This window comes from Channa argus, chromosome 20, assembly GCF_033026475.1.
Source record: "Channa argus isolate prfri chromosome 20, Channa argus male v1.0, whole genome shotgun sequence".
Lineage (NCBI taxonomy): Eukaryota > Metazoa > Chordata > Actinopteri > Anabantiformes > Channidae > Channa > Channa argus.
Window position 1 is genome coordinate 19,857,737 of NC_090216.1, and position 15,840 is coordinate 19,873,576.

The 15,840-nt window shown below is 37.9% G+C and overlaps 1 protein-coding gene across 6 annotated transcripts in view; it reads right to left on the reverse strand.

Moving 5' to 3' along the window:
* glyr1 (glyoxylate reductase 1 homolog (Arabidopsis)) overlaps positions 1 to 15,840 on the reverse strand; it is a 37,928-nt gene continuing 22,088 nt past the window's right edge. For 2 of the 6 annotated variants that reach the window (XM_067488555.1, XM_067488552.1), the window contains 10 exons: positions 12,842 to 12,895; positions 10,150 to 10,200; positions 9,837 to 9,910; positions 9,506 to 9,605; positions 8,632 to 8,742; positions 8,439 to 8,540; positions 6,760 to 6,922; positions 5,802 to 5,981; positions 5,480 to 5,604; positions 1 to 2,625 (listed from right to left, as the gene is read on the reverse strand). In XM_067488555.1, the coding sequence (XP_067344656.1) occupies positions 2,551 to 2,625; positions 5,480 to 5,604; positions 5,802 to 5,981; positions 6,760 to 6,922; positions 8,439 to 8,540; positions 8,632 to 8,742; positions 9,506 to 9,605; positions 9,837 to 9,910; positions 10,150 to 10,200; positions 12,842 to 12,895 (1,035 nt within the window). In that variant the 3' untranslated portion in view covers positions 1 to 2,550. The other 4 variants (XR_010911870.1, XM_067488554.1, XM_067488553.1 and 1 more) reach the window with 4 other exon arrangements.

Genomic DNA, 15,840 nt, shown 5'->3' on the forward strand with positions numbered 1-15,840 from the left:
TAATCAGCAGAGAATTTATTAAACGGCACAAGTCTTTATATTTCCACATGTACACAAAATCATAAATATCCCCAAAACCTTACACCCTCCTTCCTTTAATGGCAGACAAGTCAATGTTATGTCAATGCAATAAGCCAGATTATATAAGCCACATATTAATAAATCATTTACACTTGAACTGAACAATCTACAGTATAAAGACAGATGTTAGATAGTTGCTTTGTAGAATCAAAACATTAAGCAGTTTTCATTAATCGCAGTTATTGTAGATGTAAAAGAAACCCTTTCTTGACCTAATGTGCTATGTACAACTGTCTACTTGTATGTTTTTTTACACATGTATCCTAAATTAAAAACTTTCAACATGATTTCCTGGGATTTTGGATAAATAGTTGAAACAGAGATTTTGCATGAAATCTCTTGTATGGAAGCAATTAGGTCTTATGATGGTGCTCACTCTCCAAGTTCTGCTTTGTGTTTTCATGTCATTCTGGATTACAGTGGAAGAACAGCTATAGCTTGTTCCTTTTTTAAAAAAAAAGCTAATGGGGGGAAACGAGAACTGCAATACCTCCCATATGGATAAACCTACATATTGCATTTTCCACCATGGAGCTGTAAAAATCTGACTATCTGAAAATGACAAAGGTATAAATCCCAAATCGGTATGCTAATACAGATGCCTTAAAATATTTCTGTCATTGTGATTTAACTGCAATTTTTTGAGCTAGAACGAAAATTATTCCAACAGGCCCAGCTTGAGTATGTGGCTGCATCTGCATAATACAACTGACAAAGTATCCATAACTATGCCATGCTGCTTTGGGCAAATGCTGTAGGGTATGTAGTAGGTCCTTCACAAGTCCACACTCAAATGCATAAATTAACAAAACAAAAAGCATGCAATTGGTAAAGACTCTAAGATAATCTGAACTCATCCATTTAAACCCCTCAAAAAGTAATTCACAAGCAATTCTGATGTACTATATCAGAGCCAACAGAGGCTGCTCAGATCAACTATTTGATATACTGGCACCAATCTGGCAAAAACAAAAACACTTCACAACACACATTTTTGATCACAATATCTTGAACTTATTGTAACCAAGATACGTAATAATAAACTTACACTAATGTAGACGATTTATAAATTGGTAATGTGCCATGATCAAATGTATCACTTGATAATAATGGCTTTTCACATTATTGGTCAGTTCCAAACATAAATTGGGTCTTGCTGTCTATACTAAAAACTGAGAAGACTTGTGAGGACCTCTACTATACATTTAAGATTGTCCAAACTGTGACCACCTGTATTACCTCCCCTTTATTTTTACCTAAAATGCTTGAGGACAGCAATAAACAAATAAAGCATCCATGTTAACATTTTATGTGGGCTCTTGCCTTGATAAATACTTTAACTAAAATGAGGTGTGTGTGTGTGTGTGTGTGTGTGTGTGTGTGATGATGATGTAACAGTTTGTCAATAATAATGTCGCAACAAAAATAATTGATCGTGGAGCTGAGGATGTACGTACTGTATAGCCGTTTGTTTCTGTCTTTGCATTACTAACACTGTTAGTAAAAGTGTTACATAGGTTTAATTTTAAATAGTGTAGTAGTGTCCCATTTGAGTCTAAAGTTGGTACATGGTACACTATTGTTATTATTATAGTTAAAAAGCAAGTGGTGGATTCATCTAATTCCAAGGAAATATATATTAAACAAAACACACACACGCACACATTAGAAATAAGAACGCTTCCAAACAAGGAATAGAGGTTTAAAATGGGAAAATCATAATTCTTGATGAGAAATGAACTACTACTGCATTTTAAGGCTTCAACACATCTGTTTCTCAGTCTTTATCTTATTTAAGAAACATCATTACCCGACAGAAAAGCATAAATCCTGTGGTTGAATACAGAAACAAACCAACACTAAACTGCAACAAGAACTAAGAAGATAGATAAATAAATACAACTATTACTGAAAGACTGAAGATATTACAAGATTAAGGCAATGCAGTGGCATGTTGTTGCTGTTTTCTCTCATGGAATACTGGATATTTAAAATAAAAGCAAAAATCACAGTTAAATAAATTCATAACTGATTGCCCTTTAGGGTACAGTGAAATTGTTACTGAATTCAATTTGTACAAGTAAAATATATATTTAAAAAAAAAAAAAAAAAAAAGGGTCTCTGCATTAACAAAACATGACCGCAATTTCTGCACACTGGTGTTTAAAGTGGCACTAGACCCCACATTCTCACCAAACCACATATATTAGTTATACTGTTTTTACAGAGTTATTGATAACCAAATTTCCCCAGCCATAAACTGCAGACCTTGTTTGAAACACTGACAGCATGTGTTTCCCCATTACAGTGTACTGTCCAAGGTAGTCTCTGAAAAAGGAATTATGTCCAATGACTTATGGACAAGTAAGTTAGGTGTTGCTGAGGCAAAATTAAATAAAACTAACATATCTCAATTTTTAAAAACTGATTAGTTTCCAAGGGAGAAAACTTCAGTCCAGAGGCCTCAGTCTAGTGAATGTAGGCTCTGTACACTGCAGAAATATCATTGTCTGACTGGTCCAATGCCTTAGCCCTCTTGTATACCTGTATGGGAACATAAAAAAACAAAAGATTATTTCAACAAATTTTTACAGTCACGGCCCAAAAAAAAAAATAAATAAAAAATCGGCAACTTTGCAATTCTGTCAGAAAATGCAACCCTTCTCGTAGAAAATCGTTTCAATTGCAGTTGGTATTCAAATCTTTATTGTTGTTGTTTGTACTGGAATAACAGAAAAAACACAGAGAAGAAACAGAACTCATTAATTATTGGCAACTTTACAAACTTGTAAGAAATAATTGCTTTTCAAGCATGTGATGCTCCTGTAATTTGTATTTAGACAAATACCTGTGGGAAGTAACAGGTGTGGACAATATAGTAATCACACTTGCAACCAGTTAAAATGGAGAAAAGTTGACTCAACCTTTGTGTTGTGTGTCACACTGAGCATGGAGAAAAAGTGTAGAGGTGTGTGTGGATTTGAGAGAAAAAATTGTGGAAAAACATGGACAATCTTAAGGCTACAAGTTCATCTCCAGAGATCTTAATGTTCTTGTGTCCACTGTGCACAGTTTCATCAAGAGATTTACAACTCATGCCACTGTAGCTAACCACCCTGGACATGGACAAAAGAGCACAATTAATGAAAAATGACAACGAAAGATTGTTTGAATGGTGGATAAAGAACCCCGATTAACTTCCAAACAAATTAAAACTGATCTGCAGACACAGGGTACAGCAGTGTCAGCTCGCACTATCCGTCCCCATCTGAATGAAAAGGGATGCTGTGGTAAGCGACCCAGGACGACACCCCTGCTGACAAAAAGGCATAAAAAAGCAACACTGGAGTTTGCCAAAAATTATGTGAAAAAGACCACAAAGTGAACAAGAAGTGGACAGATGAGACAAAAGTAGACCTTTTTGTAAAGGACATTGTTTACAGAAAAAGAAATGGGCACAACACAGTCCCTACAGTCAAACATGGAGGAGGTTTGCTTTGCTGCTTCAAGCACTGGAGGCCTTGATTGTGTGAACGGAATCATGAAATGTGTTGATCCCCAAAGAATTTTGAGGCACATTTTGGTGCCCAGTGTCAGAAAGCTGCGTCTCCAGCAGATGGGTCTTCCAGCAGGACAATCACCCGAAACCCACTTTAATGGTTACAAACATACAAACGTAAAAGTATGTACATAGAGATAAAATAAAATTTAAAAAAGCTATGTACAGAAAACGAGTGTGTAATGGGAGGTAGTACAACTTGAAAAAGTTCACTTCTAGGGAAGAAACTGTTTTTGTGGGGTGAGCTCCTAGTCTTGATGGACTGGGGCCTCTTGCTGAGGGGCTGAAACAGTTCACGTTCGGGATGACGGGGTCTGCTGCAATCATGGCTCCTCTTCTTCGGGTCCTGGAGATATATTGCTCCTGGAAAGATGGCAGGCTGCAGCCAATCACCTTAGCAGAGTGGATGACATGCTGCAGCTTGGCCTTGGATCTGCAGGGAATGGATTCAATGATGGCAGTGTAGAAGTTCATCAACGTCTTCACGGGGAGGTGAAACTTCTTCAGCTGCCGCAAGCTAACTAAGGCACCCAGGTTTGTCCGTTCCACACAGTATCTTGTCTGCCAGCTTGCGCTGCGCCTCATGCACGTTGCCTTGCATCGGAAAATGAACACAGACGATATTGAATGAGGGGAACTCACAGGGTGAGTAAAACGACGTACATGTAATGATGAAGGCCTCCAGGTCTGGGAGCAGTGCAGAGACAGTACCGAAAGATTACTGAACCAGCCCCTATTGATGTAAAAATAGATTCCCACTCCCTTTTTTTGCCAGAAAGCTCAGTGTGTCTGTCCGCTCTGCAAAGTTGAAATTCACTGCTGTAGTGCAGAGTCTGATATAAGATCACACAGCCGCGTTTCCGTGGAGGGAGTAGAGTTGAGAGTCTTAGTTTTTGTTCACGGCAGAGTCAGTGCCAAAGAGAGGGCACGTTAGAGAGGAATATCCCGGGAGCATGGTGCATAATCCGTGCCTGTGGAGACACAGAAGTACACCTGAGGGTTTTACCTTATCTGCAGGGCTTCACTTTGTTACGCGCTGTCTTGATCAAAATAGGAAGTAAATCTACGGTAGAAGCTAGAAAAGTTGGAAATAATAAAAAATCTAAAAATCCACAGGGGTAGTAGCGCTGATGTTCGTGAGTTCTTCCCTGGATTACGGACCACAAGGATTGGGGCAAAAAATGAATTAAAACACAAAACCAGACAAAGTAGAGCGCATCAAAGCACTTAGGCTGCCGTCCAAGGCGCCAACTTATATCGATTGATTCCTGCAGTAACCCTCCCATTTTTATCCAGGTTTGGGACTGGCACCAAGTTGGCCCTTGGTGGTTGGGCCTGGTGGGGTGGGATTTGAACCTGCAGCCTTCTGCATTCCCACCCAATGCTCTACAACTGAGCCACTAAAAAGTTTCAGTAAAATGTTGCATACATTTTGCTTGTTCAGTGTCAAGTTTCTGTGTTTCTGATTTTGTAAAAGCAGACCACAATGTTCAAAAGCATCACAGTAAACATTAGAACTTCAACAAATGACTATTAACCAATCTACCATTTATAATTTCAATTAATGGACAAGCCTATAAAATTTTATACAAGTTCAGAAATACTGGGGGGTGAAAAATAAGAGAACCTCCATTTCTACTTTCTAATGCCATTTGGACAAACCAGTAGTCCAAACCCCCAAATACATGTTCTTCTAAACTAAATAAAAGGAAGAAACCCAAATTCACACACTTGAGAAGCGAACCACAAGCAAGAGTACAATTAAATTACAATAACCACAGTAAAACAGAAAAGCAAAGTTTCTTTAAAAAAACAACAACAAAAAACACCTCATTGTACCTCATTGGCAGCTGCAGCCATTGGGGTTGGGTGGTTGGCCATGTCACCCATGGAGATGGCTAACCTCAGATCCTTCTGAATGTGTTTCAAATAGTAGTCGGGCTTAAAGTTGCCCTGTAAAATATCTGGAAGAGGATAGTTGAATGGTTTATATAAGCTTAACCTCTGAAATAGGGTACAATATTTAGATAGATTATAAGTTAATGTAAGTGTTTTTATATAGTCATAAGCTCAAAACTTTACTTTTTTAAATTTTAGATTAAAAATTAGAAAAAAGTAAATCAAGACAATATTTCAATAAGCTTCCATTCGGTTGACTTACTTTGGCATTTCTGGTCAACAAAGGTGCTTGCCATCTGGCCTTGGCAAAGGATGTCAAGGAAGGTCTGCTGAGACTGGCCAGTGGCCTGGGCTAGAGTTAGCCCCTCTGCAATGGTGGCCATGAAACTACCCTGCACCATGTTGAGGATCAGCATCATCCTTGCTGCATTCCCTGCTTCACCTTAACACATTCACACATTTTAAACACACATAAAAAGATAAACATGCAACAGTATCCACATAAAATAACTATCAGTGTGCCCATGTCTACACATGTGTTGGAACAGAATTATTAATGTAATAGTACAGCTGATTTTATTCAAAGCTTTAGCAATTAAAGCTGGACAGACACTGTAACTTTTATGATGTGTTTACTCACACTATGTTTTTTAAATTTGCCCAATAGTTTGAAGTGCATGCTGTATGTTCTATTTGTCTAATAACCAGTTACACCAAGACTGTATATATATGTACTGGAATGAAGTCAGAGCTCTCCTTTAGGAACAGAAACAGGAAATTGAAAGTGAGTCTGCTCCAGTGAGCGGTTAGCACATAATCACTGTAAATGAGGTCATTAATAAAGTCATTCTGAAGTCATCCTAGACAACTGAGTTCCTGGTATTGTTACATCATCTTATGATGCATTTTGTTACTGTTATTTTTTGTTCTTGTTACACAGAGAAAGAATAGAAGAAATAAAAAGACACCTCAAGAGGTTTATCTTTTTGGGCAAAAATATAATTTATATTCTATTAATATTGTTTTCTTGTGCCACAGTTGTAACCACCCCATAAAGGCAATATGCCAAAAGACTGATCATCTGACTTGTAATGATGAGTCTGATAACCTTGTTAATTTATCTCCACTTTAACTTTTTGTAACCATTTGTCAGCATATCCAAAAGTGAACACCTTTTTAAACTGTACATTGTATCATGGACTCATTTACACTAGACATACCCAGAAAGAAGGAAGTCTTGCCCATTGCCTGGAAACAACTGCTACAGTCCTCATAGACAGTTCTGTCACCAGCTGCTAGAATGACCAGCATCCCATCATTGGAGAGCTGCTGGCTTCCTGCCACTGGAGCCTCAAGAAAACGGCCCCCCCGTGACGTGATCACCTGGCATTTACAAATTGAAAAACAAGTCAATACAGTAATGCACTGCTACTATGTGAAAAACTGCTTCTACTGTAAAAATTTCTAACAGAGGAAGACGGTCATTTTGAGGGATAGTCTCTCATAATAAAGTGCATCCCTCATAGGGGTGGATGAGCTGATGACCCTGGACTGCAACTGACCAATCTATGCATTTGTGTAGATTGTAACTGATTAAAAATATACTGAAATTACTTTTAAATCCAGCTCGGCCACCACTTATCTCCCTCTGTTACAAGATAACAAATAACCCTCTTTCATCCCAATTGTATATTTCAGTTTTGTGTCTGCACCATACACTTATATTTACTCAACCAAAGGTTCATAAAAGCAGTGTCTCACCTTCCTGTAATTATATTATATATATATATACCTCTTAATTATATTTCCCATTCATTCATGACAGAAAAAAAATATTTCATGGCTTGAAGCTGAATATCTTATTTATTATAAGTGTTATTTTATTTGAAAAGTATATTCCAGAGAGTCATTTGTTGTGGAAAAATGAGTTGATTTTACAATAACAGATTTCCTGTCAAGAGACAATACAAGGGTTTGATACACTGAATCCAAATGACTAAATTAGTACTGCTATTTACTACCAAAGTGGACTACTGAGCACCCCAGCATGTCATTCCTTTCCTCTGCCCATCAATCTTTAAATTCCTCCCTCTGAGATCAGATATTCTGATTCATTACCATATGGCTTATTTATCTGTAAATTTGTAAAATTTTAACTGTATTTTATTTTTATTTTATTCTCATTTTATGTCAAATTTCGTACACACAATTTAATATTCTTGTATGGAGCATCTCTGACGAAAGCAAGGTAAAACACTATTATTGCACCAAATGTAGTAGAGTTGCAGGTCAGAATTTTTAGAACATGTTAAAGAGCATCTTTTTCCACTGACTCAATATTAGAAGGATGTCAGTCACTCTAATTTAGAATTTTCTACAGGCAGAATAATGTGCCATTTTTCTAGAGTTGTTTATCCATCCTGGTGATAATTCTCTCAAGTTATGTCTATCCAGAGTCCAAGGTTACTCATTTTAGTTGTTGAGCTATTACTGATTAAATTTAAGGGCATTTGTTCAGATGAAAATAAAACAAAAATAGCTTAGGGCTTGAGTGGTTTTAATAATTGAAAAATCAAAGTGACTATCAAAAGTGTGACTGTAGAGTACCTGCTAAAACATGTTCTGGAGAATGTAGGTTATCAAATGCCAAATGCTAATTTAACACTAAGAACCCACTTCATAAATAATAAAGATAAATTGAGGATAAAAAATGACAATATCAATGGTTGTTTAATTTATGGAACTTCCATGACAATTCTAAACTTAACATTTTGCTTGCTTTAGTTTATATTCACTGTGTATACATGCAAAATTTAAAAAACTGTATTACTGATGAAATAGTTCTGCACCTGACTCTGTTTTTATGCATGTGACTGCATGCATATGTCTTTGTGTATACCTGTGAGAGTTCTGTGATTGTCTCAGGGTCTACAGTGGACATCTCTATATAGCATTTGCCTGGTCTGATTCCCTGCAGCACTCCACTCGGCCCCAACACCAACTAGAGAGCAAATGGACACAAAGGCAATACTTGTAATTAAGTGATTTACGCCTAAATAGAAACTAATTTTGTTAATTGAGATGGTACTCACATCTCTGGCAGCTTTTGGGTCAGACACACAGGAGAAAGTGATGTCACACGTAGAAGCCACTTCTGCAGGAGTCCGGCCTAACCTTGCACCCTCCTGGATGAACAGGTCACACTGGAGGGAGGAGTCATTAGCCACATTCCAATGCAAATTAATATGCTTGTTTCATGGTTTGACAACATATAAAAAGAAAACGCTGTTTACCCTATTATATTTACATTCACTGTCCAAAACACACTGCATTTCAAAACATGTCGATTGTCGATCCTACCTCATAAAACAATTTCCCCCATGATTGCAGGCCCCACTAACAAAAAAACATTTCCATCAGCATAAATGTCATGCTGTTTGAAAATACCACCACCAACAAATTCAGTGTTTTTACATGCACTTAAGTAACCAGGCTACAGTCAGCTTTCTTAGGAAAGCTGATTTCAAAGTTTCATGTAAACAGAAAAGATTGTTTTTGAATGGAAGTAGGAGATTAGGAAAACCTAATTTCCCAAGATAGAGTTCTCCTAAAGAACAACTAAATCTCTGCCAGGTTAACCAGGGTTCTAATCAGCTTTCTCCAACGTTGAACTGCTCCAGACAGGGAAGTGAAAGGCTGAATGAAAGAAGATTTGTTCAAGTAACCTAATTACTTAATTGTATGTAAACAGCTTCAATAATTTTAATGTGAAATGTGAATCACTTTCTACTCAAATAAGCATCTTTTTTGTGTCCCACCACTTTCCTCTTGCATCGTTTGCTGTCCAAATACAACTGCTTGTCTTTATTCCCATTTAATCTTGAATCTCAGTTTACTATCTGTGTTTCTCATCCCATTCAAGTGAACAGTGATATTTCTTGTGTGACAGTGACTGTGGTATTTTACCTTTTCTGCTGTACGATTCCAAACTGTGACAACATGGCCCATTTTTAGGAGGTTGGAAACTATACCGCTACCCATCAGCCCCAAACCCAGGAACCCTATCCTGGAGAGTTGATAAGCAAAAAACAAATCAAAACATGAGCACTAAAAGAAAAACATAAAGAAATACAAGACTTCCCATGCATTTGTTTGCAGGAACATTTAAAAAGTTTCCTAAATGACAAAAAAATTAATTAATAAAAATCAGGAACATGAGCAAAATCAGAATTTATCAGGTGTTAACTTGTGTTCTGTTTGCCAGCTTAATTTGTCTTTTGCGAGAATGTAGTAATACCTTTTATCTGTGGGTGTGATGCTGCCATTGATGGCTGTGCTGTCTGCTGCTTGGATAGATGTTGACCCTGTGTCCTATACATTCACCAGCAAAACTGTTATTATCATACTCAAGGACACCAAGTCCAGCTTTACAATGTATTTAGGGAGAATATAGATTCCTAAAATGTTAATATTTAACACACTTGCAGTTTACAATTAAAAATGTACAGCAAATCAAATCGGCAAATTTGTACAAGTAAAAATATAATTATTAAGTTAATCCGGCAAAGTTTGTTGTTGTTACTTTTACTAATATTTACTAATAGTTTTACCTCTTCAATAATCTTCAGGCGCTTGCTAATGGGTTCCATTGATGAGGCTGGCTGTGGGCAGAGAGGAAACAATCAGATTAAAGGTGATCAATATAATCTATACACGTCATGTGGTAATGTCAAGTAAAATAAGTTTTTTTATACAAGAGCAGTTACTACTATAAGAGCATTATATACAAATAATTTATACTAGGAGGGACTGGGCAATTTTGCAATGATCCTCTTGATTTGTCTTGTACTATACATTTAGTGCACACCTTTTCTTTACAGTGGTGGGCTTTTGGCTCACTAAAATAATGATTTGTTTTGGTCAGTGGTGGAATCCAGTCTGGTTTTAGACCCAAATGATCTTGCATGTGGATGGCCAAGTGTTTCTCATAAAATTTTGTATCTATAAAGAGAGTGTGACCATCTTGGCAGAAATTTGAGGTTGTCTTTCTGCCAGTTAGTTGAGTGAGTTGAGTTAGGCGAGTTAGGCTTTCAAGGATCATGAGTAATCAGCGGTAACCGGTTAGGTTAACGTTGGTTCAGGATAAGGTAAGCGTATATCTATGTGAAAACAAGGTTTCCTTCTCCCCTGAGGATCTGAATTTGATGTTAACTATCCATAACCATACACGCTATGGTTGATAGTTGACATCAAATTCAGAAATAGGTGTTACATATCTATATTATCTTGACTTTATTATGCAAAGTGCCTTGAGATGACTTTGCTGTGAAATGATTGAAGTGGAAACATAAGCAGAGAATAATTTAACTACTTCATATAGACAAATTTTAAATAAAACAGAGTAAAAGCTGATTGCTACAGCTTTGTTTAAATGGTCTGCACTTATATAGCACTTTTCTACCTATTGACACTTGAAGCTCTTTACACTGCTTGTTATTAACCCATTCACACTCACAATGACACACACACACTCATACACCTACCGGGAAGGTGCTAGTTGGCCAACATTCACCGGGAGCAACTAAGTTGGGGTTCAGTGTCTTGCTCAAGGACACTTCGACATGTGACTGGAGGAGCCGGGGATTGAACCAACAACTGTGAGATTGGTGGACAACCGCTCTACCTTACAGTCGCAGTCGCCCCCACTGTTTCCTGTTTTACTATGTGCCATAACCATTATGGAACATACATTACCAGGAGATAAAAAAAGAACGACTTAAGAAACAAATCATCAACACCATTGGTATCTGGTAATAGACATGTGAAAACAGTATATAGTGCAGGTAATATAAACACAGCATGAAATCTTTCTATGTGACGCTGTAACCCTGTAGACCAGGGAACTTAAATAAGAGGTTTAACGAAGAGGTTTTTAATTAAAGACATATCCACTGCAGGTGAATTCAGAAATACATTTACTGGCAATTAGGTTTTCAAATTAAAGGAATTTACACAGTGAGTTGGTAAGCAACAATATAACAAATGATTTTTTTTTTAAAAAACACAAATATAGGTAGTAGCTATAAATATAGACATAGTAAGCTCTAACATTTGCAATGGAACACTGCCTCTTGCTAGAGCGTTTAGTTTTTTTTTCTTCTTTTACAGATTTTCTGTCCAGGGTAGGTGGGATCAGCCATAACCTTTCAGGCATGCTTCAGGGTACTGGAGTCTTGTAGACACTACATTGATGGCAGATCCCTCCTTGAAAAGTGAAAGGACTTGTAAAGTGCCATAAAAATAAAGTTAGCAGCATTATTATTGTTGTTTTCACTGGGGATTCTGTGATATCACTTTTCCCCCTGACTGAGTACAAGTACTTGTATCTGAATACTTGCTTATACAGAGTACCTATACAATTACTAAAATGGTGTGCTTTTAGTATGGCTTGATGGCTACAAGTATATAGGACAATTTTAGTGTTTACCGTGGAGCCACATAAGCAAGTAGGTGGATGTCTGACCACATGTCATATAGATTAGCAGGTTTCCTCTGATAGTGTGACATCATGCTAAATTCCTTAGCAAAAGCAAAAGCCTCTTAGCAAAGTTTGCAAATACAATTCTTTCATCTTCCTTCTTCAGAATATTCTAATTTCCATCTTTCTTAGAAGCAGAAGGCTTTGTTAGCAGCTTCTCTCTTTCATCGTTTACAGGTAGAAGAAGTCAATGGTACTGTGTTGAAGTCTGCTCCACCATCAGTATGTTTTTCTTCTGTATTTACTAGCTACACCAGTGAGAGTCAATTCCACAAATGGTGCTGCACCACTCAGTGATAAAAAAAAAATGCATCAAGTGTTTTCTGTGGGATACACAATGGACACCTCTGCCCTACTACAAAAACTAATTTTCCTTAGTTTCAACAATTTTCCTTGCTGTGGTTTGAATCCCTGACCACCTGGCCTCTCTGTGTGGAGTTCTTCCTGTTAATTGGGGACTTCATATATCCCATAAGTTTAAAGGTGAGCATACATGGTTTTCTGTCTGTGTATGCCTCAATGTGTTGGCAATGAGCTAGATTGCATTTAGATGCACTTAAATAAGTGGGAAAGTCAGAGAAATCAGCTTTCTCCGTTAATTAGGGAACATGTTAACATGCACTTAAAATACTTGGTTACTGGAAAATCTGTGTATAAATGCAACCGAAGAGTAACCTGAATTAAAAACCTATTAAACCTTACTAAACCTGAAAAATAACTCATAAGTAGCAGACGTAAAAGCTAAGCAGGATAGTGCCTCTTACCTTCTCAGATTGGCTGAGTAGGAAATGATGAAAATGTGGGTCATCCTTTACAGACTGCAAAAGAAGAAGAAGAGTTTAATGTTGGTGCGTTTGTGTGTGTTAGCGGTAGAGTAATCATTTTGATTTTTTATATTTGTCATATGCCTGGGTCAATTTTTCACATTTTTAAATCAAGTGTAGCAACTGTTGCTACACATGAATCTGGAAAGGGTTATAAAATCATTTGCAAAGAATTTGGAATGGATTGTGATTATTGTCATGGTTATTTTAATGTAGGTTTTATGATTATTCAAAATAAAACTGTTAAAACTATTGCAGTGCTGTATGAACATTGTGGAAGACTAAAACCCCCCCTAATAAATAAATATTGGGGAAAAAAATGTTTTTGGCATTTGGCCTCTGGGTTGACTGTGGCACAGGAGGTAGACATGTCTTCCAACAAGCCCACAATTGTTGGTTTGATCCCCGGCTCCTCCGGTCACATGTCAAAGTGTCCTTGAGCAATATAACCCCAACTTAGTTGCTCCTAAATGTTGACCCTATCAGTGTGTGAGTGTATATGTTTGATTGTGAGGGGGAATGGGTAAACGAAAAGCAGTGTAAAGCATTTTGAGTACCAATAGGTGGAAAAGGTAAGTACAGATCATTTACCATGAAAGTGCCATTGAATTAGAAATGGAAAACTGGGTGTGGCATTCAGGAATTGGAGCCATTTTAATAACCAAACCCCCATTTGTGTGACACATAAATAATGGAACAACCAAACATAATTACAAATATAAGGTTGCCTTTCACACTTGGATGGAAATTCTTTGAAGTCAATGAACAGTCGACATTAACAGGATGCTTTGCCAGGCCTTTATTGCAGGTGCCTTCAGCTGCCGTTTGTTTGTGGGTATTTCAGCCTTCAGTCTTCAGTGAGTGAAAAGCTGCTCTAAATGGCCACTTGTATAATGCTTTTATCCAAAATCTCACATAGCAATGGTGGTGACTGCCGTGCAAAGTGCTTACCTGATCCACTAGGAGCAACTTGGGGTTCAGTGTTTTGCCCAAGGACACTTTCACATGTAGCCGGGAGCGGGGATCAAACCACTCGACATGACTGCCTTTCCAACTAAGCTACAGCCACTACTGCATTAAGATCAGGTGACTGACTTGCCCAGTGAAATATTCAATTTCTTAGTAATCACAGTTAAAAGGGGGAAAAGTTGACTTAACCCATTCTTGTGCATCAAACTGCGCATGGAGAAAAGAAAGAAGTATAAAGAGATGTCTGTGGATTTGAAAGAAAACATTGTGGAAAAACATGGGCAATCTCAAGCCTACAAGTCCATTTCCAGAGATCTTAATGTTCCTGTGTCCACTGTGCGCAATATCAAGAGGTTTATAGCCCTGGCACTGTAGCTAACCTTCCTGAACGTGGACGGAAGGGCAAAATTTATTAAAAATTACAACAAATGATTGTTCGAATGGTGGATAAAGAACCCCAATTAACTTCCAAACCAATTCAAAATGATCTGCAGACACAGGGTACAACAGTGTCAGCCAGCACTATCCGTCCCCCTCTGAATAAAAAGGAACGCTCTGGTAGGACACCCAGGAGGTCACCCCTGCTGACACAAAGGCATAAAAAAGCAAGACTGGAGTTTGCCAAAAATAAAATAAAAAACACAATCCTTCTGGGAGAATGTACTGTGGACAGATGAGACAGAGATTTTTGGTAAAGGACACTATGGCACTGCTTACAGAAAAAGAAACGAGGCCTTCAAAGAAAAGAACACAGTCCCTACGGTCAAAGATGTTTTGGGGTTGCTTTGCTGCTTCTGGCATTGGATGCTTTTACTGTGTGAACGGTATCATGAAATCTGTTGATCTCCAAAGAATTTTGGGGCGCAAAGTAGCGGCCAGTGTAAGAAAGCTGTAGTGACCCGTGAAAGGGAGCAGTCAGAGGGAAAATATTTGGGAATAAATTGGTTTCATTAGTCCAGAGAATCTTAGTCCAGGTGTGGGTGCTTTTTTTTGGCAAACTCTAATCTTGCCTTCTTGTGGTTTTGCATTACCCTTAGTTTGCACCTTGTTGAGTAGCGATCTCTTGACTGGTGACTTAAATAACAAACCTATCTCTCCCAGTGTGTTGATATTGTGAAAGGGCTTGTCTTCACATTCGTCATGTACATTCAGGTAAACCTGCAGGTAACATTACTGTAGGTCTGTCTCTTTTGTGACATCACCGGTCGTTGATGCTGTTCTTAAATATTAAACCTTTTTAAAAAAAACCTTGGTGAGAACGACTGGTAGAGACTAGGTTTTAAGGCAAAAGACTAGAATCTTTACACAGCACACATTCAATGGCCAGTCTCTGCTGACTGTCAGCGCAGACTAAGCCAGACTGGCACTGACCAAGACCAAGTGGGTCTGACCAGTCGTTGCAACAAAATTACATTCATAATCGGCTGTACGGTTGTTGAGTGTGTGTCGGCCTTTAGCCACTCTTAATGGTTTCGCCATCTCTCTGGTGGTTTAGCTAACAGGGATTTGGCTACTGCTAAAGGTGCTGCTCATCTTTCCTATGTGCAATTTCTTATGTTCATTTATACCTCTTGTCAAAACTGTCTTTCCTCGTTTCCAGTATGAGCATTCAATATTCATCTATATTTAGAAAATGGAGGATTAACATTGATGTTCAACTGCATATTAACCTTAACAACCCAGCAGTATTCTCACATTACTTTAACTATGCTCGCTAGCATGACTCAAGACATGTTTGCTAATAATATATTTAAAGACTGACAGATCCGAACACACAGGTCCTGTGTGTGTGTGTGTGAGAGAGTGAGTGAGTGAGTGAGTGAGTGAGTGAGTGAGAGAGACATACAGTGAGTAAGAGAAGTAAGCGAAAAAACGAAAGTGCAGGATAACAAGGAGTAAATCCTCCAATGTATTGGGAAAAAATGGACAGGCTGTCAAAGTCTGGATAATTAATGGGAGGAACAGCTGAT